The 19,081-nt window shown below is 45.0% G+C and overlaps 1 protein-coding gene across 4 annotated transcripts; it reads left to right on the plus strand.

Annotated features, from left to right (window-relative positions):
- Positions 1-18,876, plus strand: ZNF558 (zinc finger protein 558). Of its 4 annotated transcripts, none has more exons than XM_007995142.3 (9): positions 1-279; positions 952-1,035; positions 5,809-6,136; positions 7,329-7,438; positions 7,974-8,062; positions 8,695-8,821; positions 14,494-14,589; positions 15,072-15,154; positions 15,651-18,876. In XM_007995142.3, the coding sequence occupies exons 4-9, from the start codon at positions 7,408-7,410 to the stop codon at positions 16,431-16,433; spliced, it is 1,209 nt and encodes a 402-aa protein (XP_007993333.3). In that variant the 5' UTR covers positions 1-279; positions 952-1,035; positions 5,809-6,136; positions 7,329-7,407; the 3' UTR covers positions 16,434-18,876. The 4 variants fall into 4 exon arrangements, with proteins under 4 accessions (XP_007993333.3, XP_037848413.1, XP_037848411.2 ...); XM_037992485.2 differs by having other exon boundaries at positions 7,995-8,062; XM_037992483.2 differs by having other exon boundaries at positions 1-147.
- Positions 18,877-19,081: the final 205 nt, after the last annotated feature.

Below are 19,081 nucleotides of genomic sequence, written 5' to 3' on the forward strand. Positions count from 1 at the left end.
AGCGGACATGTAGCGCGGCTCTCCCCAGACCGGAAGCGGAAGCGCAGGGCGGTGCCGTGGGAGGGGCTGCGCGTGGGGCACCGGAGAGCGAGTCCCTCCATCCCCGCGAGTCGGCGCTTTTGGCCCCCGCGGGAGGGGCCGGGCTTGGTGAGCGACTGGCGGGGCCTCGGGTCCGAGTCCAGGGGGCGACGTGGGCCGCGGACACCGCCAGCCGTGGGCCCTGCGTCCCTCCCGGTAGCCGTGTTTCTGTCCATGAGGCCTCCGGCTGTGTGCAAGCAGGTCAGCGCGAAGCTGCTGCTTGCCCCTGGATCGGGGTCCGCGCCGTTGTCGCCTCCTCAGAGAGCCCCAGTCGCCCTCACCCAGGGCGATTCTGCGCCCCAGGGGACTTTTGGCTGTAGCTGGAGACGGCTGTGGTTGTCACAAATTGTGGGGAGGAGGGGGTGCTACTGTCACCTAGAGGGTGGAGGCCGGGGAAGAGGGACTCTGCTCACTCTTAAAGATTCTACGTTGTACAGGACAGTCCCCCACAACAAGGAATTATCAGTAGTGCCAGGTTTGGAAACCCTGCTCTAGGGCCTTAAAAAAAAATACCTACAGTTCTGAATAAACTGTATACATTGTTAAAAATTCAGCTTAGTCACTTACTAGGGCCTCTAAGTGACAAGATATTTTTAAAGCCTCTGGAGTCACCATAGAAGCTCTCTCCAGTCTAATAAGTTGAGCAAGTCAAATGCACACAGCGTTAAGCTGCTTTCTCCCCTCTTAAGGAGCAGATGGCCGGATAGGAATCAGGTAAATCCAGTCCCGGCCCACAGGCTGGGCCCTTATTACACATTTAATCATTGAGTACCCAAAAAAGTGAATGGGATGGTGTTTCCAACAGCTGTGTCCAACAACTGTACAACCTATACAAATCCTGGAAAGAAATCTTTGTGCCTTTTTTTTTTTCAGATGAGAAAAACATCATTCAAGCTCAGATTCGTGTTGAAGCCTGCCGCAAGGTCCACCTGTCATTGTGGATTTGTGTGTGACCGGGTGAGTACAGTGTGGAACCTACTACAAGGTTCCAGCAGGCTCTGCTGTGTAGAGGAACTGCTCACGGGCTTTCCTGTGCTGGGGTTATAACCACATGGAAGTCACGAAGAGTGAAGGTATGTTAAGGAAAGTTCAAGGTAAAAAGACAGAGGTATTTTTGGTTATATGTGTATAAATAGTAAATACAGTTACATGCAAATAAGTATCTACAAAACAGACATACAAATAATGTAAAGATGTGTAACTGTAGCTAAATGCAGATTTTCTGGTATGCTATAATGCTAAAAGTTTTTGGATTTTATATAAGTATAAATGTAGAAAATTTTACATGTATATGTAGTGTTACAAGTGTTCCCACTAACAACTAGCAGGACTACTCAGCAACATTCTTCAGGCCTGTTTGATTTGACTTTTTTTTTTTTTTCTTGAGACCAAGTCTCACTCTGTTGCCCAGGCTGGAGTGCAGTGGAGCAATCTTGTCTCACTTCAACCTCCACCTTCCAGATTCAAGCAATTCTCCTGCCTCAGTTTCCTGCGTAGCTGGGACTACAGGCAACTACCACCACGCCCAGCTAATTTTGTTTGTATTTTTAGTAGAGACGGATTTTTGCCATGTTTGGCCAGGCTGATCTCGAACTCCTGACCTCAAGTGATCCGCCTGCCCCAACCTCCCAAAGTGCTGGGATTACAGGCGTGAGCCACCGTGCCCGGCTGTCGATTTTATTTCTAAAGGCATATCAGCCTCCACCAAACTTCAAAAGATGAGGACATTTATAAAAAGGATGATTTGAGCTTTCTTACATTAGTAACAAAATTAAAATTAAATTGACTGGCAACCAGATGTGTTTTGAGCAGTGGGATTTTTTTTTTCCCATTTGGAAGAATATTAAGCAACAACTTATAAATTGAAGGGTAGGGCACTGGTTTCCAAAAAGATTGTCCTCTGCACCTTGCCTCCTGTATTAGTCTGTTTTCACACTGCTATAAAGAACTACCTGAGAGTTTTCACACTACTTTAAATAACTTCCTGAGACTGGGTGATGTATAAAGGAAAGAAGTTTAATTGACTCACAGTTCTGCGTGGCGGGGGAGGCATCAGGAAACTTAAAATCATGGTGGAAAGCAAAGGGAAAGCAAGGCACGTCTTACATGGCTGCAGGAGAGAGAGAGAAGAGGTAAGCGTCAGACTTTTAAACCATCAAATCTCATGAGAACTTACTGTCAGAACAGCAAGAGGGAAGTCCAACCCCATGATTCAGTCACCTCCTTCCTGGCCCCTCCTCTGACATGTGGGGATTATTACAACTGGAGATGAGACCTGGGTGGGAGAGACACAGAACCAAACCATATCACCTCCTAATAGGAATTAACTTTGTTTCTTAAAACTTCCGTGAAATAACAGTGTGGTGATTCATATTGCAGAGAATCACGTTAAGTAATCCTGTATTAAATGGTGGGGATTTTACTGATCATGTGTGTGTATGTGCACCTTTTCCATTCTAGCTTTCCTGCAACACTCTTGAGGGAATGTTTACTTATCATGCAATAGATATTATTTGAGTACACAGTTTATGGTGACCAACCATCCTCATTTATTCAATACCAAGGGATCTGCTAGGGCACAGGACATCCAGTGTTCAAACCGGAACAATCCTTGGCAAACCAGGTCACCTCCATGAGTCAGGTCCTGGGTCAGATGCACGGGGACCCTAGAGAATCTGAAATGGCCCCTGTCCTACCTCCGTAAAGTTTACCTTCTAACAGGGAAGATGAATGTTACACAGTGAATGACAGGAGTGGTGTGGCAGCTTGGCACAAGTGAACTTGATCAGAGGGAACAGGGAAGCTTTCTTGGGAAGGATATTTAGCTTGAGAGCTTAAGTTGTTATAGAACCGAACTGGGGTCTGCTCACCTGGTGGTACGGTGAAACCAGATGTCTATATTGAGGGTTGCTACATCAGATAGAAAAGCTTTTATTGCAGAACGCTAAGCACGGAGGACCAGACCGTTAATTGTTCAAATCCTGGCCTTCCCAGTGGCTGTTAGGCAAGGATTTTTTTTATTTATTTATTTTTTTTGAGATGGAGTCTCGCTCTGTCACCCAAGTTGGAGTGCAGTGTCGCAATCTCAGCTCACTGCAATCCCCGCCTCCCAGATTCAACCAGTTCTCCTGCCTCAGCTTCCTGAGTAGCTGGGATTACAAGCGCCCACCACCACACCTGGCTAATTTTTGTATTTTTAGTAGAGACAGGGTTTCACCATGTTGGCCCAGCTGGTCTTGATCTCCTGACCTCATGATCCACCACCCTCAGCCTCCCAGAGTGCTGAGATGGTACAGGCATGAGCCACTATGCCCGGCCTTTTTTTTTTTTTTTTTTTTTTAAATCAGACAGAATCTCACTTGGTCGCCCAGGCTGGAGTGCAATGGTGCGATCTCAGCTCACTACAACCTCCGCCTCCCAGGTTCAAGTGATTTTTCTGCCTTAGCCTCCCAAGTCCCTGGGATTACAGGCACCCACCACCACACCCGGCAAATGTTTTGTATTTTTAGTAGAGGCAGAGTTTCACCATGTTAGCCAGGTTGGCCTCAAACTCCTGACCTCAGGTGATACGCCCGTCTAGGCAAGGATTTCTCAAGGCAACAGTAAATTATAGAAAAGCAGAAGCTACAGGCAAAATCATAAAGCAATACATAGAGGTTAGATGCTGGTTTAGACCTAAAAGGGCAAGGATGTCTTGAAGCAGGAGCGTATGGTAGATTCAGAGATTTTCTGATTTGTAATTGGTTAAGGAAAAGAAGCTTTGTTTAAAACTTTAGAGTCAGTAGGAAAATGTGAACGGGCTGAGGGAAGTTACTTTCTCCAAGCCCCTCAGCAAGAAACTTAGCCCAAAGGACGCTGAAGCTCAGCCTTCACTCCCCCCTCATCTGGGGTCTCTGAGCCAGCAGCTCCATTTGGTGGGGGTCCTCAGTGGGAGTCCCAGCCTCTGAAAGGCAACTCAGGGACGCCATGTTAAGGCATTGTCTTTAGTTTCCATGGGGAAAACAAACATCTCTGGAACCTTAACTTCTTTGGCTGTTGGTTTAAGTTACTGTTACCTTCTTGTTTAACAAGTTCCTTATTTACTTTTGGGCCTAGCTGGCTGCCTGGAATTTCCCTTAAAGGAACTTCAAGATTTTCCTTTATTTTTCCATTTGGGGTTCACAGGCCCCTAAAAAAGGGAATTGCTGCTCCATCTCCAAGTCGGGGTCAGATGTAGCTAGTCATCGGGCTTGACTGGAGTGAGGGGACAGGGATATGTCCAAGAGAACACTGCCTGTCAAGGAAGCTGTGTAAGGAAAGCCCCCGCAGTGGGAGAGAGGCTGCCATGCTCCCTGCACTGGGAACACAGGGATGGCTGAAGCTGAGACAAGAACAGGGAAAGAAGCCAGGCGTGGTGGCTCACGCCTGTAATCCCAGCACTTTGGGAGACCAAGGCAAGTGGATCACCTGATATCAGAAGTTCTAGACCAGCCTGGCCAACATGGTGAAACCCCGTCTCTACTAAAATTACGAAAATTAGCTGGGTGTGGTGGCGCACGCCTGTAGTCCCGGCTGCTTGGGAGGCCGAGGCAGGAGAATTGCTTGAACCCGGGAGGCAAAAGTGGCAGTGAGCCAAGATCGCGCCACAGCGCTCCAGAGCATCAGAGTGAGACTCCTCAAAAAATAAAAACAAAAACAAAACAGGGAAAGAGGTGTGACCAAGACTGAGAGAGAGGCAGAACCAGGCGAGGCCTCACTTCAGACTCTGTTCTCAGGCCAGTGGGAATACACTGAAGAGTTGTGGGCTGGAGGGTGATGCGATTTGCATGTAGTGTAAGCATGTAGATAACAAGAACTTCAGGATTCAGAAGGAAGACATTTAAGAGGCAAAAGAGAAGGTGTTCGGAGGTAGTTTAGGAATCAGATGATTGTGGCCTAAGCCTGGCTAATGGTCCTGGAGTAGGAAGGACCTAGAAAGAAGAGACCTGGGACTTTAGAGCTGAGAAAATGTGACGCTGCTCGCTTTCCTCCATGCGTTGGTCAGAGGGCTCAGAGCGCTCTCTGTGCCCCAGCTCCTGTCTGGCAAACCTGCAGGCAGCCTCCTTAGCCCAGGGCCATGTGCCCGCCCTCACTCTGCCACTCACAGGGCCTCGCCTCTGCATCCTCAAGGAAGTCAGGCCTGTGCTTGTCTAGGCGCTGTCCAGCATGGTAGCCACTAGCCACATGGAGCTATTTCAGTTAAACCAATGAGAATGAAACACAATTGAAAATTCATTTTCGGGCTGGGCGTGGTGGCTCACACCTGTAATCCCGGCACTTTGGAAAGCCGATGCAGGTGGATCACCTGAGGTCAGGAGGTTGAGACCAGCATGGCCAATATGGTGAAACCCCGTCTCTACTAAAACTACAAAAATTAGCGGAGGAGAGAGCTTCGAGCGCAGACAGCTCCTCAAAAGCAGACGGGTGGACCCCAGGCCAGAACTGCCCAGCAGACCCTGCGGAGAAGGCAGGCAGCTCCTTGTCTGCGATGGGAGGAGGCGGGAGAGCGGGGTGCAGGTTGCAGTGCTGGCAGCAACACAGGAAAGTAGATTCCTCCTCGTGATCGTTACCCTGAGAAGCAGGATTGGGATTATCTGCTGAAAATGAGATGATTTGTTGTCTCTTGCTGCCTAACAAATGATCTCAAACCTTAGTCACTTGAAAAAATGACCATGTATCATCTCTCACTGTTTTTGTGTTTCTGGAATTCAGGAGCGGCTTGGCTGGAAGGCTCTGGCTGGAAACTTGCAGAAGGCTGTCAGCTGAGTTCGTATCATCCGAAGGCTCAACCAGTACTGGGGGCCACTCCATGGCCTGCGAGTCAGAGCCGGCTGTCGGTGGGAGGCCTCAGTTCCTCTCCACATAGGCCTCTGCACAGGGCCACTTGAGCATCTTCCCAGCATGGCAACTGGTGTCCCCTAGAGCAGCATCCAGGAGACCAAGGCGGAAGCAGCTTCAGTGCCTTCTAGGACCTGGCCCTGGAAGTCAACCCTGTACCCATCCCCGCTGTCTCCTCAGCCATATTCTGCTGGTCACACAGGTCAGCCCTCATTCCGTGTGTGTGTCAGGCCTACACAGGGTGTGAGCACCGGGAGGCTGGGATCGCCAGGGGCTCGTTAGGAAGCAGTTACCACAGAGGGGACGGGGGAGAAGGTGTGAGGTTTAAAGAGAGGAGAGGAGATTTGACGAGTGGGAAGCCACGCTGACCTGTGCAGGGGATCGCCCTGCAGGCTGAGGGTTCTTTTCACGTTGGTGACCGTGTTACTCCAGAGTGGCAGCGTCACAGCCCTTGCACAGGGTGGTCTGCCTGAATGTGCCCTGGAGCCGGTGGATGTTTGAAGTCACGCCTGGCTGGAGTTCTGCTGGGCTGGCATGGCGGTGTAGGGTGGGAAGGAGGAAATCAGCTGAAATGAGGGACAGTGACATCCAAGCTGGGTGAGGATGAAATCAAGAGATGGGGTGGCTGAGGCAGGAGGGGGGTGACCAAGGCAGAGCATGGGTAGGAGAGGGGCTGAGTTGACCAAGGGCAGGAGAGGGGGTAACTGAGGCAAAGCATGGGCAGGAGGGGGGTGACCGAGGCAGGAGAGGGGCTGACCGAGGCAGGAGGCGGGTGACTAAGGTAGGAGGAGGTGACTGAGGCCTGTGTGTTGTCAGAGGACATGCAGTGACAGAAAATATTAGTGAACACGGTGGAAGTTGAGGAGGGAGGTGGGTTCAGAGAGAGGGGAGTTTTTGAACGTTGTTCTGGGTGATGGGACAGTGCCCGGTGCTGATCAAGGCTGAGGGGGCTTGTGGAAACGTGTGGCTGATGAGGAGAGAAGGGTCAAAGGGCCCTGGAGCTGAGGAACTCCTGAGACTCTGGGGATCTCTGACATCCTCCAGGAGCTGGGACTGGAGGTGGGAGGAGTGATGGAGGCACCGGAGTCCCCAGGGAAGGAGGAACTAGCCAGGAATGCATTTGTGGATGGGAAGAACATGCCGTGAGACTGTGTGAAGCCGAGGTTCTCAAAGTGGGTGGGGCAGGGAGGTACCGGTCATTGTGTTGGGGACAGAGGAAGGCAAGTTTTCCATCAGGTGGCCCTGAATGATTGCCTGCTCAGCAAAATAAAGGCCCAGTGTGGAAGCCAGAACTTGCATTTGAAGGATGGGAAGGATGGGCTGAGGAGGGCCCAGCAGCAGCGGCCTGAGAGGGAGGCGGCCATGGAGACTTGGAGCGTTCCCGTTTCTTCCAGAGCTCCGTCCTGAGAGTGCTGCGGAATAAGGGAGGAGCGTCCTGCTTCCCGGCTGCCCTGTTGCTGTCGGAGTCACAGGATGGCGGCCGTCGTCCTGCCCCCGACTGCTGGTGAGTCGTGGGGTCCTGGCATTTCTCAGAGTCCAGGCTTGAAAGGCTCTGACCCACAGCATGGGACGGGAGGGGGTTGGGCAGAGCAGGTGAGGCAGGAGTGGAGTCCCAGGGCCCAGAGGTCCTCGGTGTCTGATCACGCGGCTCTTGGGATTTGGGACTTAGGCGTTTGGGTGTCTGTGGATGTCGCCTCTGTGGTGAATGTGCTGGAACTTTTGAATTCTCTCTTTAGTTCTTTCTGTGAACCTGATAAAAACACAGTGACGCCCTTGGAACTTCAGTTTCCTCATCTGTGAGGTGGGAATAATCCCTTCCCCAAGTGCAGTCAGACCTTGAGCCCTGTTTTTGGTTGGTGAGACAGGGCTGTGTTCGGGTATCTTAGGAGAGCTGTGGGTAGGTGTTTGCGTGGAGTGTAGGTCGGCGCTGTGTGGGTGCCTCATCCACGTGGCTGTGGGAGGTGAATATGGTCGATCATGGGCAGATCTGTGGGTGTTAGACAAGCCTGAATCCCTGGGACTCGTTTGTCCTCCTCCAGCTCCATCTTCCCCGTTCCCAGCCTCTCAGCAAAAAGGACACACAGAGGGCGGAGAGCTGGTTGATGAGCTCCTGACAAGCTGGCTACGGGTGAGTCGGATGCTCCTTTTCCCAAGTCATTACTCCTTTGACTAGAAGGTTAGACTTGATACCTTCCAGCAGCCTGGAGCCTCATGGCCAAACCAGGTCCTCAGGCATCCCAGGATTTCCAGGCATCTCATGGAGGGTGAGGGCTGCCCAGAAGATGTCAGTGTGTGTCAACGTTTACTGCAGGTTCAGAGCTCCCTCCGGGGTCCCTAAGTACATCACATGCTCCTGCGAGTTTTAAGGGAAAGCCAAGTAAAGACTTGACCATGTTCTAAGCCCAAGCGATTAATGAAGGCCGTATGGAAATCATTCATTCACTTACCAAGTATTTCTCCGATTTCTGCCATGTCACGGGCCCGTGCTTCTCTGGAGACTGAGGGAAATGAGGTCACAGGAGCTCCCAGTCTGAGTAAGAAAAGACAGCTGCTCTGTGGTACTGGGCACTGGGCCTGGGAGTGGCCTAAGGAGACAAGCATTGAGGGCTGAGCTCAGAAGCCAGGGAGGGGAGCTTGGAACCCCACCCCACATCTCGTGTTCAAGTTTCCCTAGCCATGGCTCTGTTCTCCTGGCCCCTCTTCCTGTGCACGTTGGTGGGGGTGGTCCTTGGCTAAGCTGTGATGTTTGCAATGCTTTAGGGCTTGGTGACCTTCGAGGATGTGGCCGTGGAGTTCACCCAGGAGGAGTGGGCATTGCTGGACCCTGCCCAAAGGACACTGTACAGGGACGTGATGCTGGAGAACTGCAGGAACCTGGCCTCGCTGGGTAAGCCTGACATCATTTCTGCATGTATTTAATGACTCCGGTGGCAAGACTTGCCGGCTTTTCTTATTTTTTTTCTTGTGGTAAAATCCATACAACATAAAATTCACCATTTTAACCATTCGAAGATGTCCAGTCCAGTGGTTTTTAATATATTCATAGTATTGTGCAACCATCAACACTATCTAATATCACAACATTTTCATCACCCTCAAAGAAACCTCGTCCCTGTGAAGCAGCCAATCCCTACCTACTGCTGCTGGTAACCACTCATGTGGTTTCTGTCTTTAGGAATTTGCCTATCCAGATTATATCATATAAATGAAATTATAAAATACATTACCTTTTGTGTCTGACTTCTTTCATGTATCACAGTGTTTTAAAAGCTTAGCTATGGGCCAGGCGCGGTGGCTCACACCTGTAATCCCAGCACTTTGGGAGGCCGAGGCGGGTGGATCATGAGGTCAGGAGTTCAAGACCAGTCTGACCAACATGGTGAAACCCCATCTCTACTAAAAATACAAAAATTAGCCGGACATGGTGGTGCACTCCTGTAATCCCAGCTAGTCAAGAGGCTGAAGCAGGAGAATTGCTTGAACCAGGAGGCAGAGGTTGCAGTGAGCCAAGATCGCATCATTGCACTGCAGCCTGGACAACAGAGCACGACTGTGTCTCAAAAAAAAAAAAAAAAAAAAGCTTAGCTATGTTGTATGTTGTCCCAGCGCTTCATTCCTTATGACTGAATAATATTACATTGTATGGACATACCACATTTTTCCCAATCCATTTTTCTATTAATAAACATTTCAGTTGTTTCCACTTTTTGACTATCAGGAATAATGCTATAATACTATGAATTTTTGTGTACAAGCTTTTGTTTAAATGCCCACTTTGCATTTTCTTGGGTATATACTAGGAGTGGAAGGCTAGGTCTGTGTTTAGCTTCTTGAGGAACTGCCAGACTTTTCCACAGCAGCTGCACCATTGCACATTCCCACCAATGCATGAGGGTTCCAGCTTCTCCACATCTTTCCAGCACTTGCCTTTTTGATTATAGTCATACCAGTAGGTGTGAAGTGCTATCTCATTGTGTTTTGATTTGCATTTTCGTAATGACAAATGACATGAGCATCTTTTCATGTATTTGATGAGTATTTTTCTTTGGAAAAGTGTCTATTCAAGTCCTTTGCCCATTTTTGTTACTGTTGTTTGTTTGTTTGCTTGTTTTGACACAGTCTCCCTCTGTCACCCAGGCTGGAGTGCAATGGTACAGCGTGATCTCAGCGCACTGCAACCTCTGCCTTCCAGGTTCAAGTGATTCTTGTTCCTCAGCCTCCCAAGTAGCTGGAATTACAGGCATGCGCCACCATGCCTGGCTGCATTTTTTTGTATTTTTTATAGACAGGGTTTTGCTGTGTTGATCAGGCTGGTCTCAAACTCCTGGCCTCAAGTGATCTGCCTGCCTTGGCCTCCCGAAGTGCTGGGATTACAGGTGTGAACTACCGCTCCCAACCCTCTGCCCATGTTTTATTTGGGTTGTTTATTTTTGTTGTCGGATTTTAAAAGTTCATTTTATATTCCGGGTACCAAATCCTTATTCAAAATATGATACATAAATGATTTCTCTATTATTTGGGTATCTTTTCATTTTCTTGATAGTGTCCTTTGATGCACAAAAGTTTTAATTGTGACCAGGCGCGGTGGCTCATGCCTGTAATCCCAGCACTTTGGGAGGCCGAGACGGACGGATCACCTGAGGTCAGGAGTTCAAGACCAGCCTGGCCAACTTGGTGAAGCCCCATCTCTACTAAAAATGCAAAAACTAGCCGGGCATAGTGGCAGGTGCCTGTAATCCCAGCTACGTGGGAGGCTGAGGCAGGAGAATCGCTTGAACCTGGGAGGCAGAGGTTGTAGTGAGCTGAGATCCAGTGTGCTCCAGCCTGGGCAACAGAGTGAGACTCCGTCTCAAACAACAAAAAAAGTTTTAGTTGTGATGAAGTCCGTAGTATCTAGTTTTTCTTTTTTGCTTGTGCTCTTGGTGTGATACCTAAGAAACCATAGCTCAACTCAAGGTCATGAAGATTTATCCCTGTTTTCTTCTAAGAATTTTCTAGTGTTAACTCTTCCACTTAGCTGTTTGATAGATTTTGAGTGAATTTTGCATATGATGTGGAGAAAGGGCCAGCTTCATTCTTTGCATATGTATATCCAGTTGTCTCACCACCTTTATAGAAGATCTTGTTCTTTCCCCATCAAATGACCTTGGCATCCTTATTGAAAATTCTGTGGCCATACACACTGGAGTTTATTTACGCACTCTCAGTTCTGTTCCATTGGTCTATATATCTCGAACTCCTGACCGTGATCCGCCTGCCTGGGCCTCCCAAAGTGCTGAGATTACAGGCGTGAGCCACCGCTCCTGGCTTCATTGGTCTGTATATCCATCCTTGGGTCAGTACCACACTGCTTTGATGATTGTTACATTGTAGTGAGTTTTGATAACAGGAAGTATAAATCTTTCTATTTTGTTCTTATTCAACACTTGTCTGTTCAAGATCCCTTGCAATGCCATGAATTTTCAGATCAGTTTGTGCATTTCTGAAAGGAAAAAAAACTATCAGAATTTTGATAATGATTGTTTTACCTCTGTAGATAATTTTGGGTAGTGTTGTCACCTTAACCATATTAAGGCTTCCAATATATAACCTTATTATTTTTTTGAGACGGAGTCTCACTCTGTCGCCAGGCTGGAGTGCAGTGGCACAATCTCAGCTCACTGCAACCTCCGCCACCCAGGCTCAAGTGATTCTCCTGCCTCAGCCTCCCAAGTAGCTGGGACTACAGGTATGCACCACCACACCCAGCTAATTTTTGTATTTTTAGTAGAGACGGAGTTCCACCATGTTAGCCAGGATGGTCTCAATCTCTTGACATTGTGATCCACCCACCTCTACCTCTCAAAGTGCTGGGATTACAGGTGTGAGCCATCATGCCCAGCCCTGTTACTCATTTTTAATTTCGTTCCATTGTGGTTAAGGAAGATACTTTGTAGGAATTCATTGTTTTTAAATTTAGTGAGACTTTTTTTATAGCCTAACATATCATCTATCCTGGAGAATGTTCCATGTGCATTTGAGATGAATATACGTTCTCTTGTTGGGTGATGTGTTCTTTATGTATCTGTTAGGTCTAGTTAGTTTATTGTTTAAGCCCTCTGTTTCCTTTTTATCTTCTAATATGTTGTTCTACCCATTATTGAAAATGGAGTATTGAAGTCTCAAACGATTATTATAGAAATTTCTATATCTTCCTTCCATTATGCCAGTTTTTACTTCATACATTTTGGAGTTCTTATTAGGCACATATGTGTTTATAATTGTTACATTTTCTCCATAAGTTGATGCTTTATACGTCTATAATGTCTTTCTCTATGTTTTATAACAATTTTTATTGAATGAAATCTTTTTCTATTCTTTCACTATCAACCGTATTTGTATCTTTGAATGTAAAGTAAGTCTCTTATAGACAGTATGTACAGATGCTCCACAACTTTGATGAGGTTATGTCCCAGTAAAGCCATTGTAAGTTAAAAATACTGTAAGTCAAAAATGCAAAACAATGAAAAAAGAAAAAAGAAAAGTTAAAAATGCATTTAATTCACCTAACCCACTGAACATCATCAGTTAGCCTAGCCTACATATGCTCAGAACACTTACGTTAGCCTACAGTTGGGCAAAATCATCTAACATAACAGGGTATTTTAAACACAGTATTGAATAGCTCAACAATTATGAATTATGTATTGAATGTGGTGCTGAAAGTGAAACATAGAATGGTTGTAGGGTACGTGAAGTGTGGTTTCTCCTGAATGTGTATGACCTTTGCACCATCATAAAGTTAAAAAATCATACCATTGTAAGCTGGGAGCCATCTGTAATTGGGTTATTTTTTAAATCCATTCTGCCAAAATCCACCTTGCAATGATGTAATTACTGATAAGGAAGGAGCTACTTCTGCCTGTTTACTATTTGCTATAGATAGCTATTTACTTTTTACTATGTGTCATATCATTTTTGTTCCTCAGTTCTTTCATTGTTGTTTTGTGTTAGATATTTTCCAGCGGGCCATTTTGATTCCCTTCTCATTTCCTTTTATCCTTTTTAGTTATTTTCTTAGTGGTTGCCCTGAGAATTTTAATAAGCACTTTAATTTACGCCAATCTAGTTTAATAGCAACTTAGTTTCAATAGTATATAAAAAGTTTGTTTCACTGTAGCTGTTTTGTTTAGTAATTTTGTCACAAATTACATCTGTATGCATTATGTGCCCATTAATGTAGATGTATAATCATTTATGCTTTTGTCTTTAAATTATGTAGTAATAAAAGAGAAGTTACAAACCAAAAACACATTGTCCGTGACTTTGATATTCACCTCTGTATTTACCTTTACCAGTGTTCTTCACTTACCTCTGTGGATTCAAGTTACTATTATCTTTTCATTTTGTCCTGAAGTCACCCTCAATCATTTTTTGTAGGGTAGATGTGACAAACACTCAGTCTTTGTTTCTGGGAAGGTCTTCATTTCTTTGTTTCTGAAGGGGAGTTTTGCCAGACATAGAATTCTTGGTTGCCATTTTTTCTCAGCACTTTGAATATACCACTCCAATGTTTGGTGGTTTCCATGGTTTCTATTGAGAAATTGGCTGTTAATCTTACTGAGGATCCTGTGTAACGTGATAGGTCACCTCCCTCTTGCTGTTTTTAGGATGCTGCCTTTGTCTTTCAACAGTTTGATTAATATGTGTTTGATGCCAGGTGCAATGGCTCACGCCTGTAATCCCAACACTTTGTGAGGCTGAGGCAGGAAGACCCCTTGAGGCCAGGAATATGAGACCAGCCTGGGCAACTTAAAGAGACCCTTTCTCTACAAAATATTTAAAAATTAGCCAGATGTGCTGGTGCACAGCTGTGGTCCCAGCTTCTTGGAAGGCTGAGGTGGAAGGATTGCTTGACTCCAGGAGATCAAGGCTTCTGTGAGCCATGATCACACCACTGTACTCTAGCCTGGGTGACGGAATAAGACCCTGGCTCAAAAAATGTGCGAGAGTGTGTGTGTGTGTGTGTTTCAGTATGAATCTCTATTTTTTCAAATTTATTCTACTTGAGTTTCTTGAGCTTCTTGGATTTGTACATTTGTGCCTTTCATCACATTTTAGGAAATTTCTAGCCATTATTTCTTCAACCTTCTCACCCCTTTCTCTCTCTTCACATCTCTGTCTTCACATCATATATATGTTTGATGGTATCCCACAGGTCTCAGGCTCTGTTCATCTTTTTTAAAATTCTCTCTCTCTCTTTCTCTCTATCTCTCTATATCTTTGAGACAGGTTCTCACTCACTCTGTCAGGCTGGAGTGCAGCAGAGTGATTGTGGCTTACTGCAGCCTTGACCTCCTGGGCTCAAGTGATCCTCCCATCTCAGCCTCCCAAACAGGGAGGCATGACTATAGACGTGTATCACCATGCCCAAAAAAAAAGAAAAAGAAAAAAGTCATTATTTATTTCACCGTTCCTAAAGTCACACTTTTCCATCTTCAGAAATGTTGGCATTCGTTTCATGGAGTTGGTTGTCCTCAGCACCGTTCCCTATATCATGTGTACGTTTTCCATAAATAGGGTGTCGTGTTAATAAACCCAGTCTGATATCCCAGTTGGAACAAGACAAGAAGGTGATGACAGAGGAAAGAGGAATTCTACCAAGCAGCTGTCCAGGTGAGCACTAGGCGGATATGAGCCCTTGTGAGGAATAGCTCTGGCCAGTGACTTGGGGGTTGGGAGTATTACATTAATGTCAATCAGGGAACTTTGTAAAATGCCCTGTTCCTGCCAAAGATGCACAAGAACATTTGGTATGAGCTTCCTCATGTCCTTTCTTTTGTCTCTGACTCTCTCATCATCGTCTCATACTTCGCTTTGGGCTCAGGGAAGAAACAAAGATGCAACTCTTTTGAAAATTTCCATCAAGTTCCTTCCCACTTTGCATTCCTGATCACTCCTCCTGTCGTCAATCTGTGATCAATCTCAATTTGTCTAGAATCCTTTTTTAAAATTAATACCTAAAATTTTCATAACCAAATCCTCTTCGTTGCAAACATCCTCAAAAACCTTGATCCCTCAGAATCTGCCTTTACTCATGTGTGTACTTTTCCATTTATTTTCTCCATCAACCTAAATTTCTTTTCATTTTGTTTCAGATTTGGAGACTCTACTTAAAGCCAAATGGTTAACTCCTAAGAAGCATGTTTTCCGAAAAGAACAGTCTAAAGGTGTAAAAACGGTAAGACTAACATGGGTGATTTCTGGTTCTCTACAGTAGGAGAATGCCCTAAGTTTAGAAAGGGCACAAAATAACCAGGAGAGGGATTAAAGGAAAGTGTCATTTATAATTGAGAATGCCGTGTCCCTGGAGAGACACTGTGAAAATTGTAAATATTTATAGAGAAGTGTTGAGTTAGCTTCAAACATTTCTTCACTGAGAGTTCCCACAAGTAAATATTTCCTGTCTGTGGCTCAGATATTGACTGTTGGGAACAAAACTTCATCCAGAAGTTATCAGAAAATGTTTTGTGAATTTGATAAGGACTTGTGGCAAAGCATCTATGTTTTTTAACTTGCTTAGCGCTAAAACTGGACAGAAACCATATACAACCACTGAAAGTAGCCAAAATATCGATTATAATGTAACAGAATTCCTGGGAGAGAAAATTCCTATGAGAACGTTAAGTATTTCAAATATTATAAATTATAGTTATCATTCGTCTCTTAATCCACAGGAAAGAAGTCATCGTGGAGTGAAACTCAATGAATGTAATCAGTGTTTTAAAGTCTTCAGCACAAAATCCAACCTAACTCAGCACAAGAGAATTCATACTGGAGAAAAACCCTATGACTGTAATCAGTGTGGGAAGTCCTTCAGTAGCAGATCTTACCTTACTATTCATAAGAGAATCCACAATGGGGAGAAACCCTATGAATGCAATCACTGCGGGAAAGCATTTAGTGATCCCTCATCCCTTAGACTGCATGTGAGAATTCACACCGGAGAAAAACCCTACGAATGTAACCAGTGTTTTCACGTCTTCCGCACCAGTTGTAACCTCAAAAGCCACAAGAGGATTCACACGGGGGAGAATCACCATGAATGTAATCAGTGTGGAAAAGCTTTCAGCACAAGGTCCTCCCTCACTGGGCACAATAGCATTCATACAGGGGAGAAACCTTATGAATGTCACGATTGTGGGAAAACCTTCAGGAAGAGTTCCTATCTGACACAGCACGTAAGAACTCATACTGGAGAAAAACCCTATGAATGTAATGAGTGTGGGAAATCCTTCAGCAGTAGCTTTTCTCTTACTGTGCACAAGAGAATACATACCGGAGAGAAACCCTACGAGTGCAGTGACTGTGGAAAAGCCTTTAATAATCTCTCAGCTGTGAAGAAACACTTAAGAACTCACACTGGAGAAAAACCCTATGAATGTAACCATTGTGGGAAATCCTTCACAAGTAACTCCTACCTTTCTGTACACAAGAGAATACATAATAGGTGGATATGAATTAACTGCGGGAACTTCTGGGGGAAGCACTCATTGATCTTTCATCCCTAAGATAGTTTGAGAGAGCTCACACTGGATGTATAAGTTATTTGTTGCAATGTAACAAATGATCCCCCAAAACTTTGTGGCCACAAACACCAAACATTTATTATCTCACAATTTCTACAGGTCAGGAATTCAGGAACAGCTAATCTGTGTAGTTACACGGCAGGATCTCTCATGCCCTTACTTACAGTCAAGATGTCAGCCAAAGCTGCGGCCATCTAACATCTTTGCTGATGAACAGTCCACTTCCAAGATGACTCATTCACATGCCTGGAAAGTTGGTGTTGGTTGTTGTCAGGGGACGTTCAGTCATTACCATGCAGGCCTCTCCACGTAGGCCTCTTTACAAGGCCGAGTTCCTTTATGATTTGGCAATAAGTTCTCCCGAAGGTTAGTGATCCAAGAGGCGACCAGTACAGAGGCCAAAATGACTTTTATGACCTATCTTCAGGAGGACTGCTAAGCTTTCACTTATTTCCTATTGTGTTGGTCTCACAACACACCAATCCTGATACAATGTGAGAGACTACAGAAGGAAACAGATCACTCAGAAACATCTGGGAAACTTGCCATGGAATTAATGAAGTAAAGCCCTCAGCACATCATCCTTTTAATCTAATCAATATGAAATAGCATTCAATAACTCCTATTAATTCACTCTGAAGAGAAACCTTTTGAGGACAATCTGCGTGGTAAAGCTCTCAGCTCAAACTCTCACCCTCATGGGCCCAGAAGGTTATGTACTCAGAGAATCTTGAAGAATGGAACAGCTGTAGGAAAGCCTTCAGTGCTATCAGCAGGGATTCATGTGACAGCTCACGCTAAGAGAGAAAACCTGCGAAGGTCATCAGAATGCAGAAGCCTTCAGGGACAGTCATCCCTTAAGACACACATTGGAAATCGCGCAATGGAACAACACTCAGAAGTGCAGAATATCCTACAGCAAAAGTGTTCACATTTCTGAGCAAACTGTAGTGTGGTATTCTGCAGTGACTATGGGAAAGCCTTGAATGTTCTCTCAGTTTTTAAGGGACTTGCGGATTAATTCTGGAGTGAATGCCCCATTGAACAGCATCAATATTGGAGAGCTTTCCGGTTTTCCACATTTGTTAGGAAACTTGTGAGCATTCACACTGCAGAGAAACTTGCAAATATAAAGAAAAAGAAAAAGCCTTCAGTGATGCCTCTGTGTTATGGAAAATGTGGAACTTCTCCCTGGATACAAAACCTATGAGTATATTAATATTGGCATATTTTTCAGTGATTCTTCTCTTTCTTGTCTATGAGAGAACTTACATGGAGAAACCCCTAGGAATGCAATCAGTATTAGGATGCCTCAGCCTCAACTCTTCACTGAGTGGCCACAATTGTCACTGGGAACAGAAAGTATAATAACTGTTTTGAGTGTGGGATTTCCTACATCAGTGTCTCATCTGTAGATTGGACTGCTAGCTCATTAACTTTTTAGTCTTTTTTCTTTTAACATAAACATGTGTATAGCTGTTCCCTAAAATAAACATTAACTTATATTTCATAATTTTAATGCAATGTATTTATTATAATTTACTTGTTAAATACATATTACATACTCAAAAAGTTACTTCCAAATACCTTCTGAGTGATTCGGTTTATCATATTGGAAATTAGTATTTGTAATACACGTTTTTCTAATTTAATGGTATTTTTGTCAGAGTACATGAGCTTTATGATACTGATTATTTTCTATCTTGATAGGCCAAATATGTTGGCTTCTTTCCTAGTGTCCATTCTCCTCCATTTATTTGCTTAAAGAAAGAAACATGTTCAAGTTGTCTGTGAATGGTATCGAATGTTCTCAATCTTAGAGTTTTTCTTGAAGCCCAGGCAAGTTTTTTCCCACTCCCCTGGCAATGAGAAGTAAGTAGAAGTCACTGTGGGGAACATCTCCTGGCTCGTTCTCGCTTATTTTCCATTCATCTCACCCATTCTGTCTCTTGGAAGGTGGCCTCAAGGTCTAGAGTTTGAAGAACTTCTTTTTGACCATGATGACAAAAATGAAAAGTGCAGCCAAAAATGACAATGCTCTGGACTCTCCAAGAGCCTCCGATTGGCTGCATCTGCTCTGAACTCCTTATTCTTACACTTCTTACGTGACTAAAAGAAACCCCTAATGATCATGAGTCAGGAGATCAAGACCATCCTGGCCAACATGGTGAAACCCCGTCTCTACTAAAAATACAAAAAAATTAGCACGGCATGGCAGCATGCACCTGTAGTCCCAGCTACTTGGGAAACTGAGGCAGGAGAATTGCTTGAACCTAGGAGGCAGAGGTTGCAGTGAGCCGAGATCGCACTACTGTACTACAGCCTGACGACAGAGCAAGATTCCGTCTCAAAAAAAAAAAAAAAAAAGACACAACTGATTGAAGCCAACATGATCTGTTGTTTGTTTTTGAGGTGGTGTTCTGTTAACTTCCAGCAGGATGCAGAATCTAACTGGTAAACATATAAATTGGTCAAATTTTACCCATGTTGTTTCTTTGAAAACAATGTATATTCTCTAATATTTGGATATAGGGTATATGCACATTAATGCAACTTAATTGTATTTCCAAGTACAGTAC

The sequence above is a fragment of the Chlorocebus sabaeus genome, chromosome 6 (genome assembly GCF_047675955.1).
Source record: "Chlorocebus sabaeus isolate Y175 chromosome 6, mChlSab1.0.hap1, whole genome shotgun sequence".
NCBI lineage: Eukaryota > Metazoa > Chordata > Mammalia > Primates > Cercopithecidae > Chlorocebus > Chlorocebus sabaeus.

What these genes read in the sequence shown, in the direction of transcription:
- ZNF558 (XM_007995142.3), top strand. Translation starts at nt 7,408, where the DNA reads ATGGCGGCCGTCGTCCTGCCCCCGACTGCTG. An exon ending in CGTCCTGCCCCCGACTGCTG is followed by an intron (nt 7,439 to 7,973) that starts GTGAGTCGTGGG and finishes GTCCTCCTCCAG; the next exon opens with CTCCATCTTCCCCGTTCCCA. An exon ending in AGTCTAAAGGTGTAAAAACG is followed by an intron (nt 15,155 to 15,650) that starts GTAAGACTAACA and finishes CTTAATCCACAG; the next exon opens with GAAAGAAGTCATCGTGGAGT.